Raw genomic sequence first — 24,712 nt, 5'->3', positions numbered from 1 at the left:
ATATATATACTATATATATAATACTTCTAGGGCACAATTTTTCTCACGGATACAACATTCATTGAATAGAATAGGCTTCTCCACTGTTAACCAGCTTTTTTGAAATTGCTTCATATATTTTTCTAATTATTTTTCTTTACTTCATTGTTCAGTTGACTAATGGACACATAATGGGGTTCTTCCATTACTCTCCAGTATTTTTACACGCGACAGCTGTTTCGTCACCTATACGTATTGACGTTTTCAAGCGTACTGATACAAATAATGAGCCTACATGCGTTTTGTGACGTCATGAGGACGGAAAGGTAGTACAATTGCCAGATACCTAGTTTTTTTAAGTATTTACAAAAGACTATAGTGGAACATAAAATAAGACAAATAAATAAATATAATCTTAACAGAAAAAAAACATATATAAAAAATTAAAGTTGAAAGTAAGTTATTATATACACATTCATACATAAATATATACTAATTACATATATGTTTAATTCACTGAAATAAGTCAGTGTGCACTTCCTGTCCGCTGTGTGGGGGTTTTGTCCCACGCGGTTGAAGGTCTGCCTCCTACACGGAGGGAACAAGGAACGGTCTGCCTACGTTGGATGTTAAGGCTGGACGTTGCATTGCGATGCTGACTGCTTCTGATATCAATCAAACGATTGTAGTTGCCTCCTTGTGTATTATTTTGGTGTTTGTGAGAAGTTCTTGTAATGATGGTTTTTATTGTGGGTATCCACAAAGTGCTGATGAATGGCTTCCTTGGTTTCTGTTGGGCCTGCATGCGACGTTTTGAGTGTGGTGGTTGTGTGTCCGATTATAAGCATTTTTGGGCGGGGGGACTGACATTGCTCGTCAGCACAGACAAATTTTTGGTATACTATATCAGATTTAACCCTCTTTCTCCGTCGATGGGGCCGTACTATTTTCATTACCAAAGAAGGCCGTAAGGTTTTTTGGTTTGCGTTTAGTAAATCCTTGCTGTTATTTTGTTATATGGCGCTAGGGGGTGGGGGGTGGTTCCTCTTCGCAGTATACCAAGGATGGCTTTCCTTCATCTTCGTGGTGTTTTGTTGTATGGTTATCTGATTGGTATATCAACTATTTCTTTGTCTTTGTCTTGTGTGTTGTTCCTCGTGTCGGATTATGGAAGCCTCTAATCTCTTTTTGACAACTTGCTGGGATCATGTCATCTGGATATCCGTTATTTGTGAGCAGCTGTTGAATCCTCTGTTGATTTCTTTCGCCTTAGTCGCTTTCCACGTGGAACAGTGTTATGGCACGTTTATGTATGCATAACGTACCAGTGGATGAAACAATACAAATTCATCATGGACAAGATATACCGCCCTCTGAGAAAACCACCATTACCGATCCCCGAAAAAATCTTAAAAGAGATGCTGGAAGCATGCACAAAGGCCCCAAGCCCCATTCCTCTCACATAGGGGCGAAATATATCGACAAAAGGAAAAGGGACGGCGTGGCAATGGGTTCCCCCTCGGGGTTCTTTTTCGCAAACGCATACATGGCACACACAGAAGAGGTCACATTTGAAGAACACCCCCTTCCCAAAAACCCAGAATCTATCTAGGAGATATTTGATGATATCTTTATCACAACAAGGGAGACAATGACATAAAGAAGAATTAGTAAATAAACTCCAAGCAAATTCTACATTAAATTTTACGGTAGAAAGAAGTGATGAGAAGATGCTCCCTTTCTTGGACGTACTTGTTGACCCAAAAGAACAACAACAAATACAATACCAACGTATACACTAAAAAGACAGACGCTGGAAGATGCTTAAATGGCTAGAGGAGAATGCCCTGATGCATATAAACGAATCTGTGGTAAATGCATACATAAAACGTGCCATAACACACTGTTCCACGTGGAAAGCGACTAACGAAGAAATCAACAGAGTTCAAACAAAAGCTGCTCACAAATCAACGATATCCAGATGACATGATCCAGCAAGTTGTCAAAGAGATTAGAAGCTTTCCATAATCCGACCCCGACGAACAACACACAAGACAAAGACAAAGAAATATGTGATATACCATCAGACCATACACAAAAAACACCACGAAGATGAAAGGAAAGCCATCCTTGGTATACTGCGAAAGAGGAACCACCCCCCTAGCGCCATCATAAAACAAAATAACAGCAAGGATTTACTGCAAACCAAACCTTACGGCCTCTTTGGTAATGAAAAATAGTACGGCCCCCATCGACGGAGAAAGAGGTTAAACTCTGATATAGATACAAATTTGTCTGTGCGACGAGCAATGTCAGTGCCCCCCAAAAATGCTATATCGGACACACAACCACCACACTCAAACGTCGCATGCAGGCCACAGAAACCAAGGAGCCATTCATCAGCACTTGTGGATACCCACAATAAAAAAACCATCATTACAAGAACTTCTCACAAAACACCAAAATAATACACAAGGAAGGCAACTACAATCGTTTTATTGATATCAGAAGCAGTCAAGCATCGCAATGCAACGTCCCCAGCCTTAACATCCAACGTGAGGCAGAACCGTTCCTTGCCTTGTGTAGGAGGCAGACCTTCAACCGCGTGGGACAAAACCCCCACACGCGGACAGGAGCGCACACTGACTTTCAGTGAATTAAACATATATGTAATTAGTATATATATTTATGTATAATGTGTATATAATAACTACTTTCAACTTTTTTATATAATTTCTGTTGTTAACATATTTATTTATTTGTCTATTTTATGTTTCACATAGTATTTTGTAAATACTTAAAACTAGGTATCTGGCAATTGTACTACCTTTCCGTCCTCATGACGTCACAAAACGCATGTAGGCTCATATTTGTATCAGTACGCTTGAAAACGTCAATACGTATAGGACCGACGAAACAGCTGTCTGCGTGTAAAAATACTGAGTAAATGGAAGAACCCCATATGTGTCCATTAGTAACCTGAACAATGAAGTAAAAGAAAAATAATTAGAAAATATGAAGCAATTTCAAAAAAAGCTGGTTAACAGTGAGAAAGCCATTCTATTCAATGAAATATATATATATATGTGTGTATATATATAGATATATATATATAGATATATATATATATATATATATATAGTATATGTGTATATATATATAATATATATATATAGTATATATATATATATATATATATATATATATATTATACTATATCTATATATATATATTATATCTATATCTATCTATCTATCTATCTATCTATATCTCTCTCTCTCTCTCTCTCTCTCTCTCTCTCTCTCTCTCTCTATCTATCTATCTATCTATCTATCTATGCTATCTATCTATCTTACTATCTAGTCTATCTATTTCTTCAAATCAGTCCACCAATCTCACATAAAAAATATCAATTTTTTCCTCTATTTGTTTTTACGAGCATTGCGCATTGTCAGTCCACAATATTGGATCAAGAAATTGATACATAAGAAAAATAGGGAAAGATTTATGCTATCCTTCACATATATTAGACATTTGTTTATAATAAAGCCCGCAAAAAGTTTTATAGTGTAAGTAACACGCAGAAAGAAAATTCTAAGAACATTCTCAGTTTGCCTTATTTTAACGGATTTGAAACTAGGTTAAATCATTGTTAAAAGCTTTTAATGTCAACCTTGTTTTTGTCCTAATAACACACTAAAAGGAATGTTAATAAAAAATGGCCCTAGAGAAAGCAACAACATAATATATAAAATTCCATGTATGGATTGTCCCTCATTTTATCTCGGACAGTCTAGCAAAGGCCTAGAAGTAAGGCTAAGCCAGCATAAATATTCTGTAAAAACTGGGCAAAAATACAATGCAATTTTCATTCATTTAAGTGAAAACAACCACCGAATAAAGTGGGATGGTAGTTCAGTATTGCAAGGTCAAGAGATGTCTTATCACGAAATCTTTTAGAATCTGCTTTAATACAACTTATTTTTCATTGTAATTTCAATGTTAGTCGTGGCCTTTTTCATTAGACCCTTGTTTCTGTAACATGTTTAAGAATGACCTCAAAGATATAATTACTGACTTAAATAAAAATCAGTTGCCTTAGAGTTATTATTCTTGTTGTAATGATTTAGTCTGTCATGTATTGTGAATATGGTTTTGTTTACCAGGTTCTGAATAGCTGTTCAACTATAATCCTTTAATTGTCTGGACCTTGTATCTGAGATGATTGTCTTAAAACCTGTAATTGCACCCATTGTTTATGCTTGTTTGGAAGGATTTTCATCTTCCAGGTGTGTTGGATTCTAGGTACTAATCTCTTTATAATCCCTATCTGTCAGTTATACGAATCTTCTTGTATTGTCTTTTCCCGTATCTATGTCAGTCTCTGCTCAGTAAAGGACATTTAACGTCGAAAGATCTTGAAGATCCTCATTCGTTTATTTTTCCTTCGTGGCATATATCTTTATTTATGGATTTATCACGTTCCTAACTTTCGTGATTCAGTTATATATTCATAATATATATATATATATATATATATATATATATATATATATATATATATATATATATATATATATATATATATATATATATATATATATATATATATATATATATTCAGATATATATATATATATATATATATATATATATATATATATATATATATATATATATATATATATATATATATATATATATATATATATATATATATATTCATAATATATATATATATATATATATATATATATATATAATATATATATATATATATATATATATATATATATATATATATATATATATATATATATATATATATATATATATATATATACAGTGGGTCCCCCCACCCCCCGTATTCGCGGGGGATGCGTACCAGACCCCACCCCCCCGTGAATAGTTAGAACCCGCAAATGTTTGGAACCCCTATAAAAATGCTAAAAACAGCCTATTTGTTAGTTAAAACTCAAGAAAATCCCACTACAAATTTTCCTACATGGTTTTTTAAGTTTTATCACAAAAAGTGCATTTTATGATGAAATTCATCAAAAAAAAAACAGGAATTTGTGGATATTTATCATAGAAAAATACCCGCGAATGCGCGAATTTTCCGCGAATAATGCAGGGAAACGTTCCCGAGAGAAAATCCGCGAATGTGTGAGTCCGCGAATCGGGAGAACGCGAATACGGGGGTCCACTGTATATATATACAGGCGGTCCCCGGGTTACGATGGGTCCGGCTTACGACGTTCCGAGGTTACGACGCTTTTTCTTAAATATTAATTGAAAAATTCGCCCTGGGTTACGACGCTTGTTCCGAGGTTACAACGCTGACGCTTCCGAGGCTCCGAGTTAAACAACGCTTTTTTTAAAAAACGCATTCTATGATAAGAATCCTTTATAGTTTAGCACAGTAAATATTAATAAAAATAAAGTTTTTGGATAGATTACAACAAAAATTTTGAGGTTATGATGATTTTCGACACTTTTATGTCGTATTTTTTTAATTTTTTAGTGACGCCTCATATGCGGAAACTAGTTTCCGAGCGAATGAATACACTAGCTTTGGGATACGCAGTTTTTATAACAGTCCCAAAAGCGCAAATAATGAAAAAATCATTGCTTGTTTCCAGTATACATAATTAACAAAACTAGTTTTCTGGTTAGATTAAACAACTCAAATTCCAAGGTTACGATGGTTTTTTATGCCTTTTAACGATACCTCATACGCAGAACTAGTTTCTGAGCGGAGGGCGGCATAAATTAATTTACGCTATTAAACTGTATGTAACCATAGTCAAGGATAAGGAACGCATTCTCAAACAGTATACATATCCTTTAATACAAAACAGCAAATATCATTGAAACATGTTTCACTTAAAGAATCCATTTATACTCTACTTAGACTTGGATATAAAAAACCATAGTTTCTCTCTCTCTCTCTCTCTCCTCTCTCTCTCTCTCTCTCTCTCTCTCTCTCTCTCTCTCTCTCTCTCTCTCTCTCTCTTTGTATTTTCCGACAAAAATAATCAACTAATTAGTGTATTTGATGTTTTATTTTTCATGACTAAATACATTTTTTATAATACAAAAATGATTTACTAATTTTCAAATATTAATTTTGATTAATACTGTATTAGTAAGTTTTAATAAGTTGAAATGATATCACATAATAATAAAAATTATAATTCTCTCTCTCTCTCTCTTCTCTCTCTTCTCTACTCTCTCTCTCTCTCTCTCTCTCTACAAATCCTATCCTACAAAGATATGTTTTTTTTTTGTATGATAAATAAATGATTTACTATTTTCAAAATAATATTTATTTACACAGCAATAATATCAATTCATTAAGAAAATACCATAGTGAATTAGTAAGACTTTAGCTTATTATTTAAAAAATTATGGAAGAATGAAGGAAATCCCAGTCTTTGTTCTTTCAGTAACTTTTCCTCGAGATCCAGGTACTAAAACTGTCAGATATATCAAGTTCTGTGACAGCCAGGAGGGGGAAGAGCTGCAGTGTTGCAATCACGTCCCCTGATTTCTCTCTCTCTCTCTCTCTCTCTCTCTCTCTCTCTCTCTCTCTCTCTCTCTTCTCTCTCATTTACTGAGACTCGAGATTTTTTATGTACTTGTACTATTTGTTTTTAATACTTTCAAACAATATAATATAATAATAATAATAATAATAATAATAATAATAATAATAACTGTAATTACAAAATTCATATGTGATAGTAACAATATTTTTTTTTTAAAGAAATACAATACGTACTAATCTATCCATGTCACTTTTTAATTAAGGTTAACCTCTCTCTCTCTCTCTCTCTTTTGCCACACAAGATAATCAATGTGTCATAGTGGTAACTCCCTCCCTCTCTTTCGCTGGAAGCGTTTATAAGTATTTTTTGAGAGAACAGAGAGAGATATACACTCCTCTCTCTCTCTCTCTCTCTCTCTCTCTCTTTCTTTTACCGAGATGAAAGAATTTTTATGGTACTATATGTAAAATGTTTATTGATAATTTCAGTTATTTAATAATAATAATAATAATAATAATAATAATAATAATAATAATAATTAATAATAATAAAACAAAACTTTAATTACAAAATTCATAATGGTCGTATTTTAAGAGATGAAAAGACCTTTCCATTTCACTGGTAAGGATAATTCCTCTTTCTTACTGAGATGGAGAGAAATTTTTATGGTAGATGCACGTTTATTATATTTTCAAATAATAATAATAATAATAATATAATAATAATAATAAAAATCAATAATAATAGAAGTAGTAATAATACAATAACTAATTTCAAAAGAAAATTCTTCCCCTTCATCTTTTTTTCTGTCCATTGACACTCGGAGCTTAACAATGCCATACAATGGTCAACGAATTTAATGGTTTTTATGTAATCTCTCTCTCTCTCTCTCTCTCTCTCCTCTCTCTCTCCTCTCTCTCTCTCTCTCTTGTATTTTAATGAAAATATACAGTCATTTGTTTGAATACACAGTGTTGCACATGAAAAAGTAAATTAGTGATAATTTTAGAGATACAGCCCTAAGAAAAATTGCAAATTAGTGAAATTTTCCCTGTGGACATGTTTTCAAGAACGTCGTTCCGGCTTACGACGATTTTCGGGTTACGACGCGTCTTAAGAACGGAACCCCCGTTGTAACCCGGGGCGGGGACTGCATGTATATATATTTTTTTATATATTTTTTTTATATATATATATATATATATATATATATATATATATAAATATATATATATATATATATATATATAGATATTATATATATAAATATATATATATAATATATATATATATTATATATATATATATATAATATATATATATAATATATATATATATATATATATATATATAGATATATATATATCTATATATATATATATATATATATATATATATATATATATATATATATATATATATATATATGAATATATACATATATATTATATATATACTATATATATATATATATCTATATATATATATATATATATATATATATATATAGATATATATATATATATATATATATATATATATATATTATATATATATATATGCCACAAAGGAAAAATAAACGAAGGAGGATCTGCAATATCTTTCGACGTTAAACGGGAAAAGGAACAATACAAGAAAATTTGTATAACTGACAGATAGGGATTATAAAGTGATTAGTACCTAGAATCCGACACACCTGGAAGATGAGAAACCTTCCCAAACAAGCATAAACAATGGGTGCAATTAAAGGTTTAAGACAATCATCTCAGATACAAGGTCCAGACAATTAAAGGATTATAGGTGACAGCTATTCAGAACTTGGTAAACAAAACCATATTCACAATACATGTCAGACATACATTACAACAAAAATAATAACTCTAAGGCAACTGATTTTTATTTAAGTCAGTAATTATATCTTTGAGGTCATTCTTAAACATGTTACAGATAAAAGGGTCTAAATGAAAAAGGCCACGACTAACATTGAAATTATAATGAAAAGTAAGTTGTATTAAAGCGATTCTAAAAAGATTTCGTGATAAGACATCTCTTGACCTTGCAATTACTGAACTACCAACCCAATTTATTCGGTGGTTGTTTTCACTTAAATGAATGAATATTGCATTAGATTTTTGCCCAGTTTTTACAGAAATATTTATGCTGGCTTAGCCTTACTGGGTTGGTAGTTCAGTAATTTGTATAACTGACAGATAGGGATTATAAAGTGATTAGTACCTAGAATCCGACACACCTGGAAGATGAGAAACCTTCCCAAACAAGCATAAACAATGGGTGCAATTAAAGGTTTAAGACAATCATCTCAGATACAAGGACAAGACAATTAAAGGATTATAGGTGACAGCTATTCAGAACTTGGTAAACAAAACCATATTCACAATACATGTCAGACATACATTACAACAAAAATAATAACTCTAAGGCAACTGATTTTTATTTTAAGTCAGTAATTATATCTTTGAGGTCATTCTTAAACATATTACAGATACAAGGGTCTAAATGAAAAAGGCCACGACTAACATTGAAATTACAATGAAAAGTAAGTTGTATTAAAGCAGATTCTAAAAGATTTCGTGATAAGACATCTCTTGACCTTGCATTACTGAACTACCAACCCAATTTATTCGGTGGTTGTTTTCACTTAAATGAATGAATATTGCATTAGATTTTTGCCCAGTTTTTACAGAATATTTATGCTGGCTTAGCCTTACTTGGGTTGGTAGTTCAGTAATTGCAAGGCCCTAACTGCAGCCAGCAACATCATGCTTGGTTTAAGGGATGTCCAGTCAGACTGCAGAGGATTTGGAAGGCGAAGGGCATCCCTCCTCCACCTGCAAGGCCTCGGCAACCATCACCGCCCAGGAAACCTTCAAGCAACCCCAGGTTCGATCCAAGAGCGAACCTACCTCCTGCACCACAAACCACTCAACCTTCCTCCCAACCTCCTCAATCCCGGCACTACACATCCCCAGCCCACCCCTCACCTTCTCCCTTACCGCCAAATTCCCGCCCCTCTACCTCCTCCCCCTACGGATATTCCCCCAACCCCAACCCCTCAGGTCACCCCCCGAAAGATTGCATCGCCGACGACATCGACTCCTGCTCGTCCCAAAGCAGGAACTCAGACAGAAGAAGACGCAGTTGAAGAAGAGATGCAGACAGAGACACCGGCTGTAGCTCCCGTTTTTGTTTAAAGAAGCAGGAACACAAACAGAGGAGTTCATAGCTAAGATGAATAACCAAACTCAGACCTACAGACCAGAACTCAGAACCGTGAACGTTGGAAGTGACTACATCCTCGTAGGACAATACCAAACCAGAAAGTTCCTGCTGACCTACGAGGAGTCTATTTCATTTTTACATAGAGCCATCTACAATAATGACAATAGCAATGATCATCAACTGTTCTCTGAGCTCGTCCACGAACTGTTGGACCTAGAGATCAGTCTGCAAGATGATCTCCTCACAGAAAAGCACAGATTCAAAACCCAGGAATAAATGCCGCCGTTTCACGAGAGTGCCGTTTGTAGCATTAACTGCTTTTTCTACTACTAAACAATCCTCCTTTCCCCTCCGTTTTTCGGCCACCTCACGTCTAACGACCGAATATTTCAACTGTCACTCTAACTACCGCTTAAGCTGTTGTTTACTTTTGTTTTGGTATTTCTAAAACTGATAATATTTCGTTTTTCTCTCGTCGATACTCTATTGCTAACGATCAGCGCTTTTTTCTATTATCGTAAAGTGAAATATGGTACTTGAACTCAATAGAGTTGTGTACATTTTTCCGTTTTTCTACGACGATAAATTTTTCTATTTCCTTACTGGCCATCTCTGACTCGCCAGGACTCGCTACTATTGATCTTCTACTAATGGGAACCTTAGAGTTTAAAGGGGTTTGTAACCTATCCTATTCACCCTTCCTATCACCTTTGAATCCATAACATTCCACCGCATATTCCATAGAGATCATAAATAAAAAAAGCTCGCCTCATATCCTTAAATCACCAATGCACCTAAAAATAATTCAAATGACCTACGGGCTGCTCATTAGCTAAAGCCTGTGCTGGCATAAAGCCAGCTTAATACTCCAACAACAAACTACAACCAACACATGCCATGCACCTGCAGGCTTTTATCTGAGAAGGATGATCACGATTTTGTCCGTAAACCATGTAGATTTGAATTCTAAAAACCTTTTTTCCTTTTGATTACAGTTATATTATATTTTTTTTCCGTATCATGTCAGATGATAGTGTTTCAGAGTCAGGGTCTGAGTACCTGCCAAATCTATCAGATGATGATTATAGTGATATTATTATTTTTATTACAAAAAATAGTTTAAACAGACCACTGAGCTGACTTTCAGCTCTCATAGGGCTGGCCCGAAGGATTAGATAAAATGCCTGGTCTAGGCCAAAGGCCAGGAAACCGGTACCAAATAGGTCATGAAGTATAATAAAAAATAAATTATAAAACTGCACAGGGGCACAGACTTTCATACTAGAACTCAAACACTCAATAAATACATTTACTCACGTTCCATACATACTTATTAAAAAGATGTATTAAAATTATAACAGGTCAATAAAATCTTAAAAATTTGATCTAAAATTCATTAATTACTCTGAGGTTTTTGTATGGTTATTATATTTTATTAATTAAATCAGATTTCTTTAGAAACGTTAAAACGGGAACACTGAAAATGAGAAAGATTCTGACAAATTTCTTTTATTCTTTTATTACCAAAGGTTGATAGCCTCTGCTGGTCATAACTTGGGCACTCACACAACACGTGTCCGACAGTTATCAACACCTTGCACTGTGGGCACTCTGGAGCAGGGTCACGTGGGCTGCTCATCAAGTGCCCATGTGTCAGACGAGTGTGGCCTATACGTAGACGTGTCAGGATTACTTGTGTGTGTCTCTCTCTCTGATATATGGAGCTCCATTTCTTAACATCAGGTTTTATTTGTTTTAGTTTATTACTTTCTGATTCCTCTCTCCATATATTTTGCCATTTCTTTACAATGATTGTTTTTAAATGAGGTATATAGTCACTAATAGGGATGTTTATACTTGATCTCATCATGTGGACTGCCTCCTTGGCTGCTTTATCAGCTTCTTCGTTTCCTTTTATTCCGACATGGTTGACAGTGACAACGAGTGTTTGGAAGACATTGAACCTCTTGTCAATGAAGGCTGGCGGTTCATAACTGATCCATCTGGTGACTTGCGCCCAGACCCAGCCCCCCCTGATTCACGGAGGGTGACAATGGGATTCCTGCTTACACACCAGATTTAACCTGCTTACGTGATGCATTTTTTTTTCTTTGATACTCCCGGTCGACAGGGGGTCTCATGCGGTATGCAAGCATTTGCAGCGATGCAGCAGGCCGGTGGCGAAGGGGTTAATCTACCTCTGCTTGCGCTTTCTGATATTTTTAGCGCCATTATGTTTTCGGCTATTCCTTCTATCTATTTCCATGCCTGAATTATCATGTAGCGTTCTCTTCTCCTTTCTAGACAATATAATTTTAACTTCTTCTATTCTAGCTGTAAAGGACCTTTGTACACTCTCTATTTGTGCAATATCCTTTTGATAGTGTGGGTACCATATCATATTGCAATATTCCAGTGGACTACGAACATATGTTTTATAAAGCACAATCATGTGTTCAGCTTTTCTTGTTTTGAAGTGCCGTAACAACATTCCCATTTTTGCTTCACATGTTGCCAATAGAAATGATATTGTTATGATACAATAAAGTTTGTTCATACTTACCTGGCAGATATATATATAGCTGTATTTTCTGAAGTCCGACAGAATTTTAAAAACTTCCGACACACGCAGTGGTCGGCCAGGTGGTTAGTACCCATTCCCGCCGCTGGGAAGGCGGGTATCAGGAACCATTCACATTTTCTATTCATATTTTTATTTCCACTGTCCCCTGAGGGGAGGTGGGTGGGTACTTGATTATATATATCTGCCAGGTAAGTATGAACAAACTTTATTGTATCATAACAATATCATTTTGTTCATGAAACTTACCTGTCAGATATATATATAGCTGAATCCCACCTTTGGAGGTGGGAAGGGACAGAATAGAAGGATTTTGGGAAACAAATGCATGCAGATGATTTACATCTTGGTTCCACCTGTTAGCATAGCTGGCTTCGTGGTTACTGCCACGTAAGTCTGCTTGTGCTACTAGAGTTGCCAGCGAGGTAGAGACCTATATAGCTGGTGCACTCCAGATGATCTGTCAGCAGGGGCGAGACCACGACGTGACTAGACCATATTGACCATACCATGAGGGCTAAGAAGTAAAATAAATATATATATATAAATATATATATCACCACCTGACCAACCTAGCCAAAGTTAAGGTGTGTTAACTAAGGCTTAAGAGTTAAGAAGTCGCCGTTGTCGGCGACTCAACAGGATAGGATGAGTGGTACTTCTTGCCCCCAAGATTGTGTCTGCAGACACGTATGGCCCTAGCGAGCAGCAGATCTCATATGCCATCTTCACATCTCGCAGGGAGTGTGAAGTGAACAGAGTTGCTTCGCTAAAAACATGGTACTCAGGATGTTGCTGAGTGCCATGCTCTGTTGAAATGCTTCCGAGGCCGCGCCCTACCTCGTGAGCATGGAGATAAAAGATTTCAAATCTTTGTGCAAACACAATGAAGGAGCATTTTTTGAAAGAACTCCTTAACACTAAAGCCAGGCTGTTCTTCGATATGGGCAAGTCTGGTCTTTTTTCGGAACACTGCAGATTGCCCGATTGACTTCGACTTTCTTGAGTTTTAAGTAGATAAAACTTGAGAGACCCGACAGGGCACAGGACTCTCTCTGGCTCCTGCCCACTAACTTGTGCCATCCTTGCTTCCAAGCTCCTGGCCCAAGGACAAAACGGGTTTACCATCTTAGGCCACAACGGAAGGGTTAGAGAGCACACCGCCGTGTTCTCTAAAGCCAAAACTTGTGACGATGGCTTAAAATCTCACTAACCCTCTTTTGTCGTATCTAGGGTGGTTAGAAGAAGGCCTTCCTGATCACATGCAAGAAGTTTAACAGGTAGGAGAGGTTCGAATGCTTTGACATCAAGAACTTCAAACTACGTCTAAGTTCCATATTGAAAGCTTCGATCTGGACATGCACAGTCAGTTCGTCTGTACTAAAGTCAGGTGACCGACCAGTTGACCAGTCAGACGAATCAAGGACAGCAAGGCTGTACCATGAAGACCTAAGGCACTATTCTTCGCTGAAGGATGAGTGTCTGGACTGCCTGGGCGATTCAATCTAAGCAAACCTTGGGGGTGTATCAACGCAACCCAACGTCGTCAGCGAATCAACTCCTGACTCGAGCTTCTGGTGCCAGGAGAAAGGAGCGAGGAGCAAAAAGGCGATTCAGTCCCGAAGGAAGAATGCCTGACAGTCCAACCTGGTCTCATGTTACACGATCATCGGGGGTGTATAAACGCAACCGACTTCGTCAACAAGAAACTCAGGGCTACTATAGTCGCCTGATCTCGCAGAGTGTCTGACTCCGAGAAAACAGGTGAGACAAAAAAGTAGATGGTGAGCGAGGTTCGAGATTCCACAGAATTCAAAGATCGTGAAGGGCTTTGTTGTTTGACAGACGCAAAATCTCTGAGCCCACCCAAAGGCCGTCCAACAACATATTTGCGTATTCTTTAATAGTTGTGACTGCCAGCTTATCCCATTCTTCAGACGGAAATGGAAGACGGTAATCTTATTCCTGTCAACATCTCGATAGCCTGAACGTAGTCAAGACTCAGAGCGGAGAGGTTATAGGTACCTTTCGAGTTAGAGTAGACCGACTCTCTCGGAAAAGGTCCTTGGAAAGTGAACTAGGAAGTATGTGACCTCTGTGAATCCAGGATCCTGAAGGCAACATGGGGTATCAGCGTCATTGTCGCTCCCTGTGACGTCATAATCCTCTTATTACATTTCCTAAGCGATTGAAAAAAGGGGAAAAGAGACTAAATATCCATCCTCCCCGTTTCAATATCATAGGATGGTCGTTTAATGGTACCGATCCCGGATCGAGAATAAGGGAGCAGAGAAGAAGAAGCCTCTTCGTCCTCAACATATCGAAGAGAAGAATGAAAGGGCGTCCCTAAAGTCTCCACAACTCTCAACTTTCTTCTAAAGAAAGATTCCACTCGGAAGTCAATAGTTGCTGCCGTCGATCGAGACGATTCGTACGGACTTTCGCAATCCGGTAACGAACTCTAGAGGATCGTTACATTCTACGCCTGTTGGTTTATAATAGGCTTTCTCGTAAACTCGAACAGGGACCGAGAGAAGATACTTCTTAAGATATGAGAGAGCTGTGGAATATCAGAGTTGATCTGGACCACTGGTTCCCAAAACTCGTTACGAGGACTGGAGGGACTACCGAATCGCTTTTACTTCTTTCAGATTAAGATCCAGGACATCTGAAACCCTATCCAGATGTCCGGCACCTTCTTTCTATCACCTCAGGTGATAAACGCACTGAGAGATGTTCAGAATCATTCCTAGATCTTGAATAATATTTCAGTTTCCGGTAGGAAAAAACTGTGGTCTGAATTGCAGTCTATTCGGGGAAACAAACTTCTTCAGGAAGGAAATGGTCCCCAGCAAGCTCATCCATTCCCTCCCCGAGTATGCTTACTTCCCTAATAAGGCTGCGCTTTGCCTAAGCAGGAGAGCATATAAAAGTGCAATGTTGCGGTAGACTCGTAGTTCTATACCGTGGCGGTAACGAGCACCGAAAGGATTAAGAGATAACTCTGTTGAACATAGTAAGGCAAAACGAATGCAAACGTTTATTCATTCACGTAAGAAATCCCCTCAATCTTAGGCTAAAGTCCGTGATTGTAGGGCAGAGTTACAGTTAGTCAGTCAAATCCCGCAGGAGAGACTAACCGCCAGCACAGAGATACGGTTAGTCAGTCAATTTCCCGCAGGAGAGAGAGACTGACCTACGGCGCATGACAGGAGCGCCCGATCTGTTACTGGCTCGGTTGGACTGGAAGACAGACACAGCGTAACAGCAGCAGCCAGCAGCACTTACGAACGTCGTCTCTTAACTTTATGTCTGGGTTGCCAGCTACCCTATTTCTACGAAGAAATAGGTCCGTTATTTTTTGAGCCGAAAGACTCTCAAGCTGGTATATTTAAGCGAAACAGAAAACGCTAAATATATAGATGCGTTTGTGTCGTCCAGAACACTACCATACAACGGTAAAAGATAAATCGGAAACTCCTGGAAGGCTGCAGGGAGTAACGATTAAATGTCCTTAAAATAGACAATAGACCTCTCGGTTGCCATCCGAAGAGGTAACTACAGCAAGCGTATATGACTTGAACCAACCAGAAGTAAAATAATGCAAGGCAAAATATGAAATTATATCACAATAAAGTTTGTTCATACTTACCTGGCAGACATATATATAGCTTGAATTCGGAAATACAGCTACATACATATCTGACAGGCAAGTTTCATGAACAAAACTTAAGAGAATCGAAGCAGTCAGCTCAAGCTTCTTATGTTACTGGACATAAGCGTTCATTGACGTAGTCTACAAGTCTATTTCTTGTACGAGTCTGCGAATGACGAATGAGAGCTCTTCCGAATCTTGTCAATAAGAGCTTATTCGCTTACGCAATATCAAGTTAATGAGATGTTTGTCAATGAGAACTAACCCATTTACGGGACAAAGAAGAATATCAATGAGGGGATACCCAAACTTACTTGACAAAACGAAGTATATTGTCAATGGGGAAAGTCACTGAATTGACAAAAAACGTAATCCAGGGAGTCAAGCATTTAATTTTTTCGATTCCGTCTCAAACGAGGAAGGGGCAAGAATCCTGTTAAGAGACTGGGCTTACGGCAGGTAGAACGACGATGCTCAATTCGGCAGCGTAGTCCCGACTAGAAACTAACAAAGCTATCATCTGAAAAACCCTTTCAGATGGGCTAAAAAGCTTGCAAAAATTATACCTGGGAAGAGGAAGAAACTCTCCAACCAGCTTCCTCTCCCGTATCACAACTAATGCCTGCTAAAGCTTAAAATTTATTGGCAGTATGGCAAAGGAAGTCCTGTCTTGCGCTTTCCTGAAGAGCGTCCTTTTGATAGTGGCCTTTGCAAGAATCCCACTGAACGTTGCCGAGAGTCCTGACGTGCAGGACATCGAGCCTTACATAACCCGTAACTGCCTTATCGCCAAGTCTTGACTGCGGTAGTGGCAACTTAAATTTAGGTTGGCCGAATGGCAAAGGTTGCGGTAGAGCAAACGAGATCTTCCCTTGAGCTTTCCTTAACTCCATCCACCTATGCGAAAAGCAATATTAATTGACAGAGACCTCTTGAATTCACGAAACCCGATGTCTTGCTGGGTTTCGAAGAAGAAGTTGTCTGTTCACTTTAAACTTCCTCCGAAGCACTGCCTACTTCACATTCTTTGCAGGTGAGGTAGAAGGTATCACCGGAGGTAGAGGTAACATTCTTTAGGCCCATATCTGAAACAAGAGCTTGAAGAGTTCAACAGAAACGTTCAGCAGGCGACACACCTGGCGTGCGCTGGTGCACGCTCGGCGTCCACTGGCGCGCGCTCGGCGTCCACTGGAGCGCGCTCGGCGTCCACTGGCGCGCACTTGGCGTGCACCCGCGCGCGCCTGGAGTCCATCCGAGCGTCCCGGGCGGCGTCCGCTCTCAAAAGCTTCCTACTACTATGACTTCTTTTACGTATTTCTCGGTGGAAAGACGGACACGAGTTCAGGCGACGTTCGCCTTCTTACTTCTCACTGAAACGCATAACGAGAGAGAGAGAGAGGACGTGAAGCGTCCTCTTCTATAAAGCTTCTATTTAGAGGGCGCGAGTCCTTCCGAAAGCTCCAACCCTGCATGGGAGGACGCTTCGGAGGACGAGAAGCAATCTTTCAGGATTCGTGCACGCGCACGCACTTTGGCAGTCTGGGGATTTTCATCAGAAACTGCCGAAGGCCCGCCAGATCGGTGGGGGTTCCTTGTAACCCTCCTTAGGCTTTCGACATGCTCCCTCCCCGGGTCCTGGGAGTCAAGCAGAGGTCCCGGCCTAGAGGCGAAACGAGGCCGATCTGACGCACCCTCCACTACACAAGGGGTATCACTGCACTTCACTTTTACTCTCTAAAGCAAGCACTTTCGATTCTAAGATACGAATCGAAAGAGTATCAGAGAAAGGGTAATTCCTCTACAGACACTGCTTAGGGCCCGAAGGCAACACTGCAGGGTTAGGAGTAACAATTACAGAAGTAGCACTTCACAGCAATGAAGGAGAGCGAGCACCTCTCGTAGACATATTCATAGCCCGTAGGCCATACTACAGGTTAGGCAAAAAATGAAAAGCTACAGGAAGGTTAGCAGGTTCACTACCCTGACTTTTGTTACTGATTAATTGCGTACATACGAATCATACGTCTTCCTTACGGAATTAGACATGTTTACTGATTAATTGCGTACATACGAATCATACGTCTTCCTTACGGAATAGACAAAGTCTCACACTCCTTACATGACAAATCTCAAACAAAGAAGCAAGACCCATACCCTCGTACATACCAATTGTGCCGGATCTACCGAAGCTTTCGGTAGCCACACCCTATCTTTGCAGACAACCCCGTCTGAAACTAGCCTAACTAGATTCAGATATTTTATGCAAAAATGAATCAAATTCAAATCAATTTAAGATAGCGTATGCCTAGCCACAAATCCCACAAATCCAAGTAAATAAATCAAAAGACAATTAGGATACTTAGCGCAATGAAGTTTCCAAAATCCTAAGACGGAGGTACTGAAAACAGGTGTTTTTCAGCACCAGCGACGAAAAATTGATGAATAGAAAATGGGAATGGTTCCTGATACCCGCCTCCCAGCGGCGGGAATGGGTACTAACCACCTGGCCGACCACTGTGTGTGTCGGAAGTTTTTAAAATTCTGTCGGACTTCAGAAAATACAGCTATATATATATCTGACAGGTAAGTTTCATGAACAAATTGCTATTTGATCATTGCATAACATGTTCCTATTCATCATCACACCAAGATCTTTAACTGCTTCCTTATTTGTGATTGTCTCATTATTAGGTCCCCTATATGCATATAGCTTTCCTTCTCTGTCTCCATAATTTATTGATTCAAATTTATCAGAGTTAAATACCATCCTATTTACCTCTGCCCAATCATATACGTACTTTGTTAAGGTCTCTTTGTAGTGCGTTCATATCTTCATCACAAGTAATTTCTCTACTTATTCTCGTGTCATCGGCGAAACTACTCACTACCAAGTCCTTAACATTACTGTCTATGTCTGCAATCATAATAACAAACAGTAATGCAGCTAACACCGTACCTTGTGGCACACCGGATATTACCTTAGCTTTGTCCGATTTCTCATCGTTTGCAATAACTATCTGTTTTCTGTTGTGTAAAAATTCTTTTAACCATCTTCCTACTTTATCCACTATATTATGTTTTCTAATTTTCTTCTCTAACATATTATGATCTTATGGAGGAGTTATGAAGTTCCATTTGACAACGTCTGTGTGTGAGAGAGAGAGAGAGAGAGAGAGAGAGAGAGAGAGAGAGAGAGAGAGAGAGAGAGAGAGAGAGAGAGTGTGTGTAATTGCTGTATGGATGGTTAATGACTGAATTGGTTGTTGATAGATTCTGGGCTGTTTGCTGTTAAGAGATCTGTGTTTTGAGTGAGAGTTTTCAGTGAGTCTTTAGTCAGAAGCTGTGAGAGATAGTAGTGTTAGCAGTCTGGTGAAGGCATTGAGATTTGTTTGAGTTGTGTTTTGTTGATTTGTTTTCTTTTGTTGTTAAGTTGATGTTGTTTGCTTAGAGTTGTTGTGCCTGTCCTGTTGTCTTTGTTGCTGTGATTTCTTAGTGTAGTTGGTGGGGGTGAGTTGCTTTTATTTGTGTTGTTTTTGTGTTGGTGGTTGGTTGTGCAGTGGTCTTTTTTTTGTGGTTTGTTGTGTTGCTGAGTTTTTGTTGTATGTGTGGTGAGGTTTGGTTGTTGTTCCTTGGTTTTTGTTGAATTGTTAGTTGTTATTTTGTCCCTTGGTTGTTGTGTTGTTGTGGTTCTTGGTTGTTGGTTGGTTAGGGTATCTCTTGACCTCGACCAGCGGACAGCACAGGATAGCCCTGGAATATCTGGAGTTGGTAAGTACATGTGTGTTGTTTTTGTTTTTGTTTTGTTTTTGTATAGGTCAATTGTCCTGCGTGTATTTGTTGTGTAAAGAAGAAAGTGTGACTGAGGGTGGATTTTGCCAGCTGGAGTGATTAGGTTAATGTGGGGGGGGGGGGGTTTTTTTTGGGGGGGAATTTTGTGGGGGGGGGCGATTAATTATTAAAAGTTTTGGGTGGGGTTTGATTTGTTTTGCTAGCTTTTGTTGCTTGTTTCAGCTTGTGATTCTGCCACAATCTACCTTGTCAAAAGCTTTTGCAAAGTCTAGATAAACCACATCTGTTTCATTTCCGCTTTTCATATTTTTGTACATGTTCTCACGGTGGACTAACAGTTGGGTTCGTGTACTTTTTCCGGGTACGAAACCATGTTGTCCTATATTAAACAAACTATTTTTTATTAAATGTTTCATAATATTTTTCTTCATTACCCTTTCATACACTTTCACAATATGTGATGTTAGACTCACAGGCCTATAATTACTTGCCTCTAGTCTTGATCAACTTTTGAAAGTAGGGGTAATATATGCTAATTTGTGTTCATCATAAATCTTGCCTGTATCTACACTTTGTCTTAATAATATTGCAAGTGGCTTTGCGATAGAATGAACTACTTTCTTTAACAAAATAGCAGGGACACCATCAGGCCCTGCTGCAGCTCCATTTTTAATTTCATTAATAGCCTGCACAATATCAGCTTCATTAATATCTATGTCTGCTAAATATTCACTATTTTCATCCCTTACTTCTATATCATTATCTTCATTATCAATCCTAGGGGTGAATTCTCTCTTATATCGTTCTGCCAATATGTTGCATATTTCCTTTTTTCATTCGTTAATTTCCCTTCAATTCTTAGAAGGTTTATTTCTATTCTTTTATTCATCTTTTTCGTATACGAGTATAATAGTTTGGTGTTTTGCTTGATATTTACTAGGGTTTTTTCTTCCGAGTCCCATTTTTCTTTTTCTTTTGTTCTGCATTTTCTATCTTACTTTTTAGTTCGATCACTTTCCATGCATTTTTTTCTTTTGCAAGACCTTTTTTCCACTTTCTGTTTTTCTGGAACAAGAATCTTTCTGTCCGCTTGGTTATTTCTTCTTAAGATTTTATTACAATATCTCTGTATTAACTGTTTTATATCATCCACTTACGAAAATGTTATCCCAATCTTTGTTTAATTCTTCATTTACTTCTGACCATTTTATATTTTATTGTAGAAGTTGTATTTTCCATATCCTTCCCACTTTTTCATTTCTTGCTTATCTCTGTTTTCACTTGCTTTGGAATGGACTGTTAATTCTATGACATTATGGTCTGAAATACTCACATTATAAACTATTATTTCTTTAATATAATTCACTCGTTCACTTAAATACTAGGTCTAAATAAAGTATTTCCTTTCTTGTTGGCAGGTGATTTATTTGTTGAATGTTGTATTCTAGTAGCATATCTAATAGCTTTTTGAATTGCCTCTTATACTCTGCACTACTATTACTCTCTTTTTTATATGTATAAATACAACCACAATCTCCTATTCGTTCTTTCCAGTATACGAAAGGAAAGTTAAAGTCTCCGGATAGGAGAATAGTCCAGTCCTTGTGATTTCTACATATATCAAACAATTTTTCTATTATTATGTCAAACTCTTTAGTATTAGGGGGGGGGGGGTCTATATATTACTATGTTCATTAATTTTTCAGATTCAAATTCTACCGCTATTAGTTCACATTCTGAGTTACTATATTTATCATATATTTTTCCTTGTTTTTTTGTCTTTCCCATATATCACGGTTCCCCCTTGATTCCTATTTTTCTATCTGATTTATAAGTTTGGAACCCTTTTATTTGATCGTCATTCCCAATATCTTGGGAATACCAGGTTTCACTTATATTCATTATATCTATTTTCTTTTCAATTTGGGTTAGTTCTTCTAAGTACTCTATTTTTCTTTTTGAGTTACTCGTAACTAAACCCTGCGCATTCATCACTATGATGGATTGCATGTTTTCTCCTTCATTTAATATGGGTAATAATGATTTTCCCACGTCACTTTCCTGTTCTGGTATGTTGTTCTTTTCTTCATTTCCAGAAATTCTGACATTAAAAAATCCAACTTTTCCATAATATTTGATCTTCCTTCATCATAATTATTCATTTTGTGTCTGAATCTGCAATTTTCTCCGTATCTGAAATATCCTCTTGCATTGTAAATACAGTATTTATCTCCTGAGCTGTATCTTGGAGCTGATGCTTCAATTAAAAGAAATAGTACAGAAGCAGAAATTTTGCCAGGGTCAAACAATAGATTTATAAGTTCTGTAGTTGTACTTGTAACTCTAATTCTTTGCACAGTAAAGAAAGGAACTCTGCCGTTCGTCTTACTCAAACTTCTCCTGAGAGACTAAGACTACAAAGATTACTAATCCAGAAGTAACTTTAAGAAGAAGCATAAAGTTAAAAACCAGACTACAGAACGCATTATCAAGAAGAAGAAGAAGCAGGTAAGCGATCATATCACTCGAACACTCTACCTTACAAAAATGCACCACATAAAATTGGCGCACCACTTAAATTTTATTAAACTGCTCTGCTGCCCTTCCAATAGCCATACCTACCCTCCTCCTCCCTCTCTTTCCTCTTCTCTGTACCTTTCCTCTGCACACTGTGCATGCCTTACTTTCCAGTCCTTAAATCTTTTTTATTTTCTTTAATTGATTCTTGCACCTCTCCATTCCACCACCACTTTTCTCTTCTTGACACTCCATATCCGCTGGTTATTCCCACCAGTTCCTATGCTTCCCCCACACATATTTCTCTCATGTCTGCCCAGATATTTTCAACTGTTACCCTGTCCAAATTCTACATTTCCCCTTTTATGCCATCTCTCTCTCACAGTCCTCCTAAATTGCTCCTCCTTTTCTCCTTTAAGGTCCAAAATCTTAATTGTAGATCTTCCCTTTCTCTTCTTGGGTTTCCTATCCTTATTTTAAAATCCACCAAGTTTTACAATTTGTCATAAATAATATTCAAAATAAAATATATAAACAGAGGATAAATTGGAGTAAGGAAAAATGTGCACTTCAGCAAAAGAAATTTTCTTATGAACCACATTAAATTTTCAGAATATTTAGACCAAAGATTTACATACTTACGTTTAACAAAAGATGCATTGGAATCACGTCAGTCTGCAAGAACAAAAGAGGTAATGTTTTGGCAGCATCTTCCCAGCAGTGTTCTGCACATGCAGACAATGTAGCCAATAAGATATATCTCGAACTTCTGAATGATGAACGTCCTTCATTAGCTAAAACAAGAAAAATGCAATGTGTTAATTTCCCAGCCAACTTGAAAGTTTCACAGCATACAAATATCTACAACTTTCAAAGCAACTCTGATGTTCCAAAACGCAAACCTACTTTTTTCACATGCTTTTTATATAGAAACTGAGTTATCACCATTATTATTACTATATTATTATGCATTTTCATTATTATTAATAATTTTGCTTACTGAATGATCAAGCTCAAAGAGTGATGTGAGCTGACTTTGGGTGTTTTGGGATGATGGCTTGGGGTATATTTTTGTTTGAAATAATATCAAATTGTTTTAGTATGATAATTTAAGTTACTATGTAGAAGATGGCTATTAATCAAAATATCATAAGCATTAACATCAAGGTGTATGGAACACTTGTTTTTCAACTGGCTTTAAAATGATGTATTTATAATATTCAAATGTTTTTATTATAAAACAAGGTTTTAATTATACTTACCCAGTAATTACATAGCTATGGTTTCTGTTATTTCAGCCGAATAGATTCAAAATTCGCGGTAGCGACACCGATAAGTGTGTAGGTGACACAGTCTTGCCCCCCTAGCGAGAAGGTTAGGAACAACACAGCCAATTAGCTCATTCCGTTTATGCTTATGTTTATCAGTGGGGAGGAGGGAGGGCTCTGATCATGTAATTACTGGGTAAGTATAATTAAAACCTTGTTTTATTATAAAAACATCATTTTTAATTATGCAACATACCCAGTAATTACATAGCTGACTCCCACATTGACAGGAGGTGGGATAAATGGACATACTCTACTCTAAAACATTAAGTCATGTAATGAATTAGAAATAGATAAGTTGCTAGCATTGAAACAATGCTTGTCGTTCCTTGTTAGTAAAGAGAGCTTGCAGTATAGTCCAGCCCCTAATGTACAGAGCCGTATGCATTTTTTTGTGCCCTAAATTTTTCAATTGCTGTGAGTAGTATGACCCTTGACCTTTATTCCTCATTCGGTCAGACATCTGGCTAGTTGGGCATAACTCCAAGACAAGCCCGTTTAAATGACGTCTGTCTGTCATACGAAAAATTTACTTTTTTTTAGTTAATGGGCTACAAAAGTAAATTATACTTCTATATAAGGGTTTTTGTTGGTTAGGAATCCATTTCTGACCTTACTTCTAGAGTTTGAGATGCCATTAACCCAGAAATCAAATGTATAGAATTATTTATATCTTTACAGGGTAGTTTTCTTAGCCAGAAATCTGGTATCGTATGCTGTGCATGCCTCAGAGGCTAATGGTATCCCTATTCCCAGTCACTCTAGTCACAGTGGCTTTTGTACTGGAGCAATGGATAACAGTGATTATGCTGATAAATAATTTTTTCCAGGGACTCAAAGCAAGCACTATACAGCAATGCTACTATTCCAAGATGCAACACAAAAACCAGGTTCAAAGCCCCCAGTTTCATCAATACTCGTCAAAATTCTCACCAATGTAGTAAAGGTTGAAATTACCATGCCAGATTGTACCCATTCACCATAAGCCCATTCACAGACCCAATGTACCATCTGAATTTTTAACAAAGGGGAAACTGCAACATATATCATAAACAGGTTGAGTGTGTAGCCA

The 24,712-nt window shown here is 37.4% G+C and overlaps 1 protein-coding gene across 1 annotated transcript in view; it reads right to left on the bottom strand.

Moving 5' to 3' along the window:
- LOC135207901 (uncharacterized) overlaps nt 1-24,712 on the bottom strand; it is a 223,490-nt gene that overhangs the window by 158,464 nt on the left and 40,314 nt on the right. The window contains exon 3 of the mRNA XM_064239820.1: nt 22,955-23,106. Coding sequence (XP_064095890.1) covers nt 22,955-23,106 — 152 coding nt within the window. The remainder of the gene's footprint in view (nt 1-22,954; nt 23,107-24,712) is intronic.

This window comes from Macrobrachium nipponense, chromosome 34 (assembly GCF_015104395.2).
Source record: "Macrobrachium nipponense isolate FS-2020 chromosome 34, ASM1510439v2, whole genome shotgun sequence".
NCBI lineage: Eukaryota > Metazoa > Arthropoda > Malacostraca > Decapoda > Palaemonidae > Macrobrachium > Macrobrachium nipponense.
Note: the sequence above shows the minus strand (reverse complement) of the source record. Positions and strands in the feature narration are given on the sequence as shown.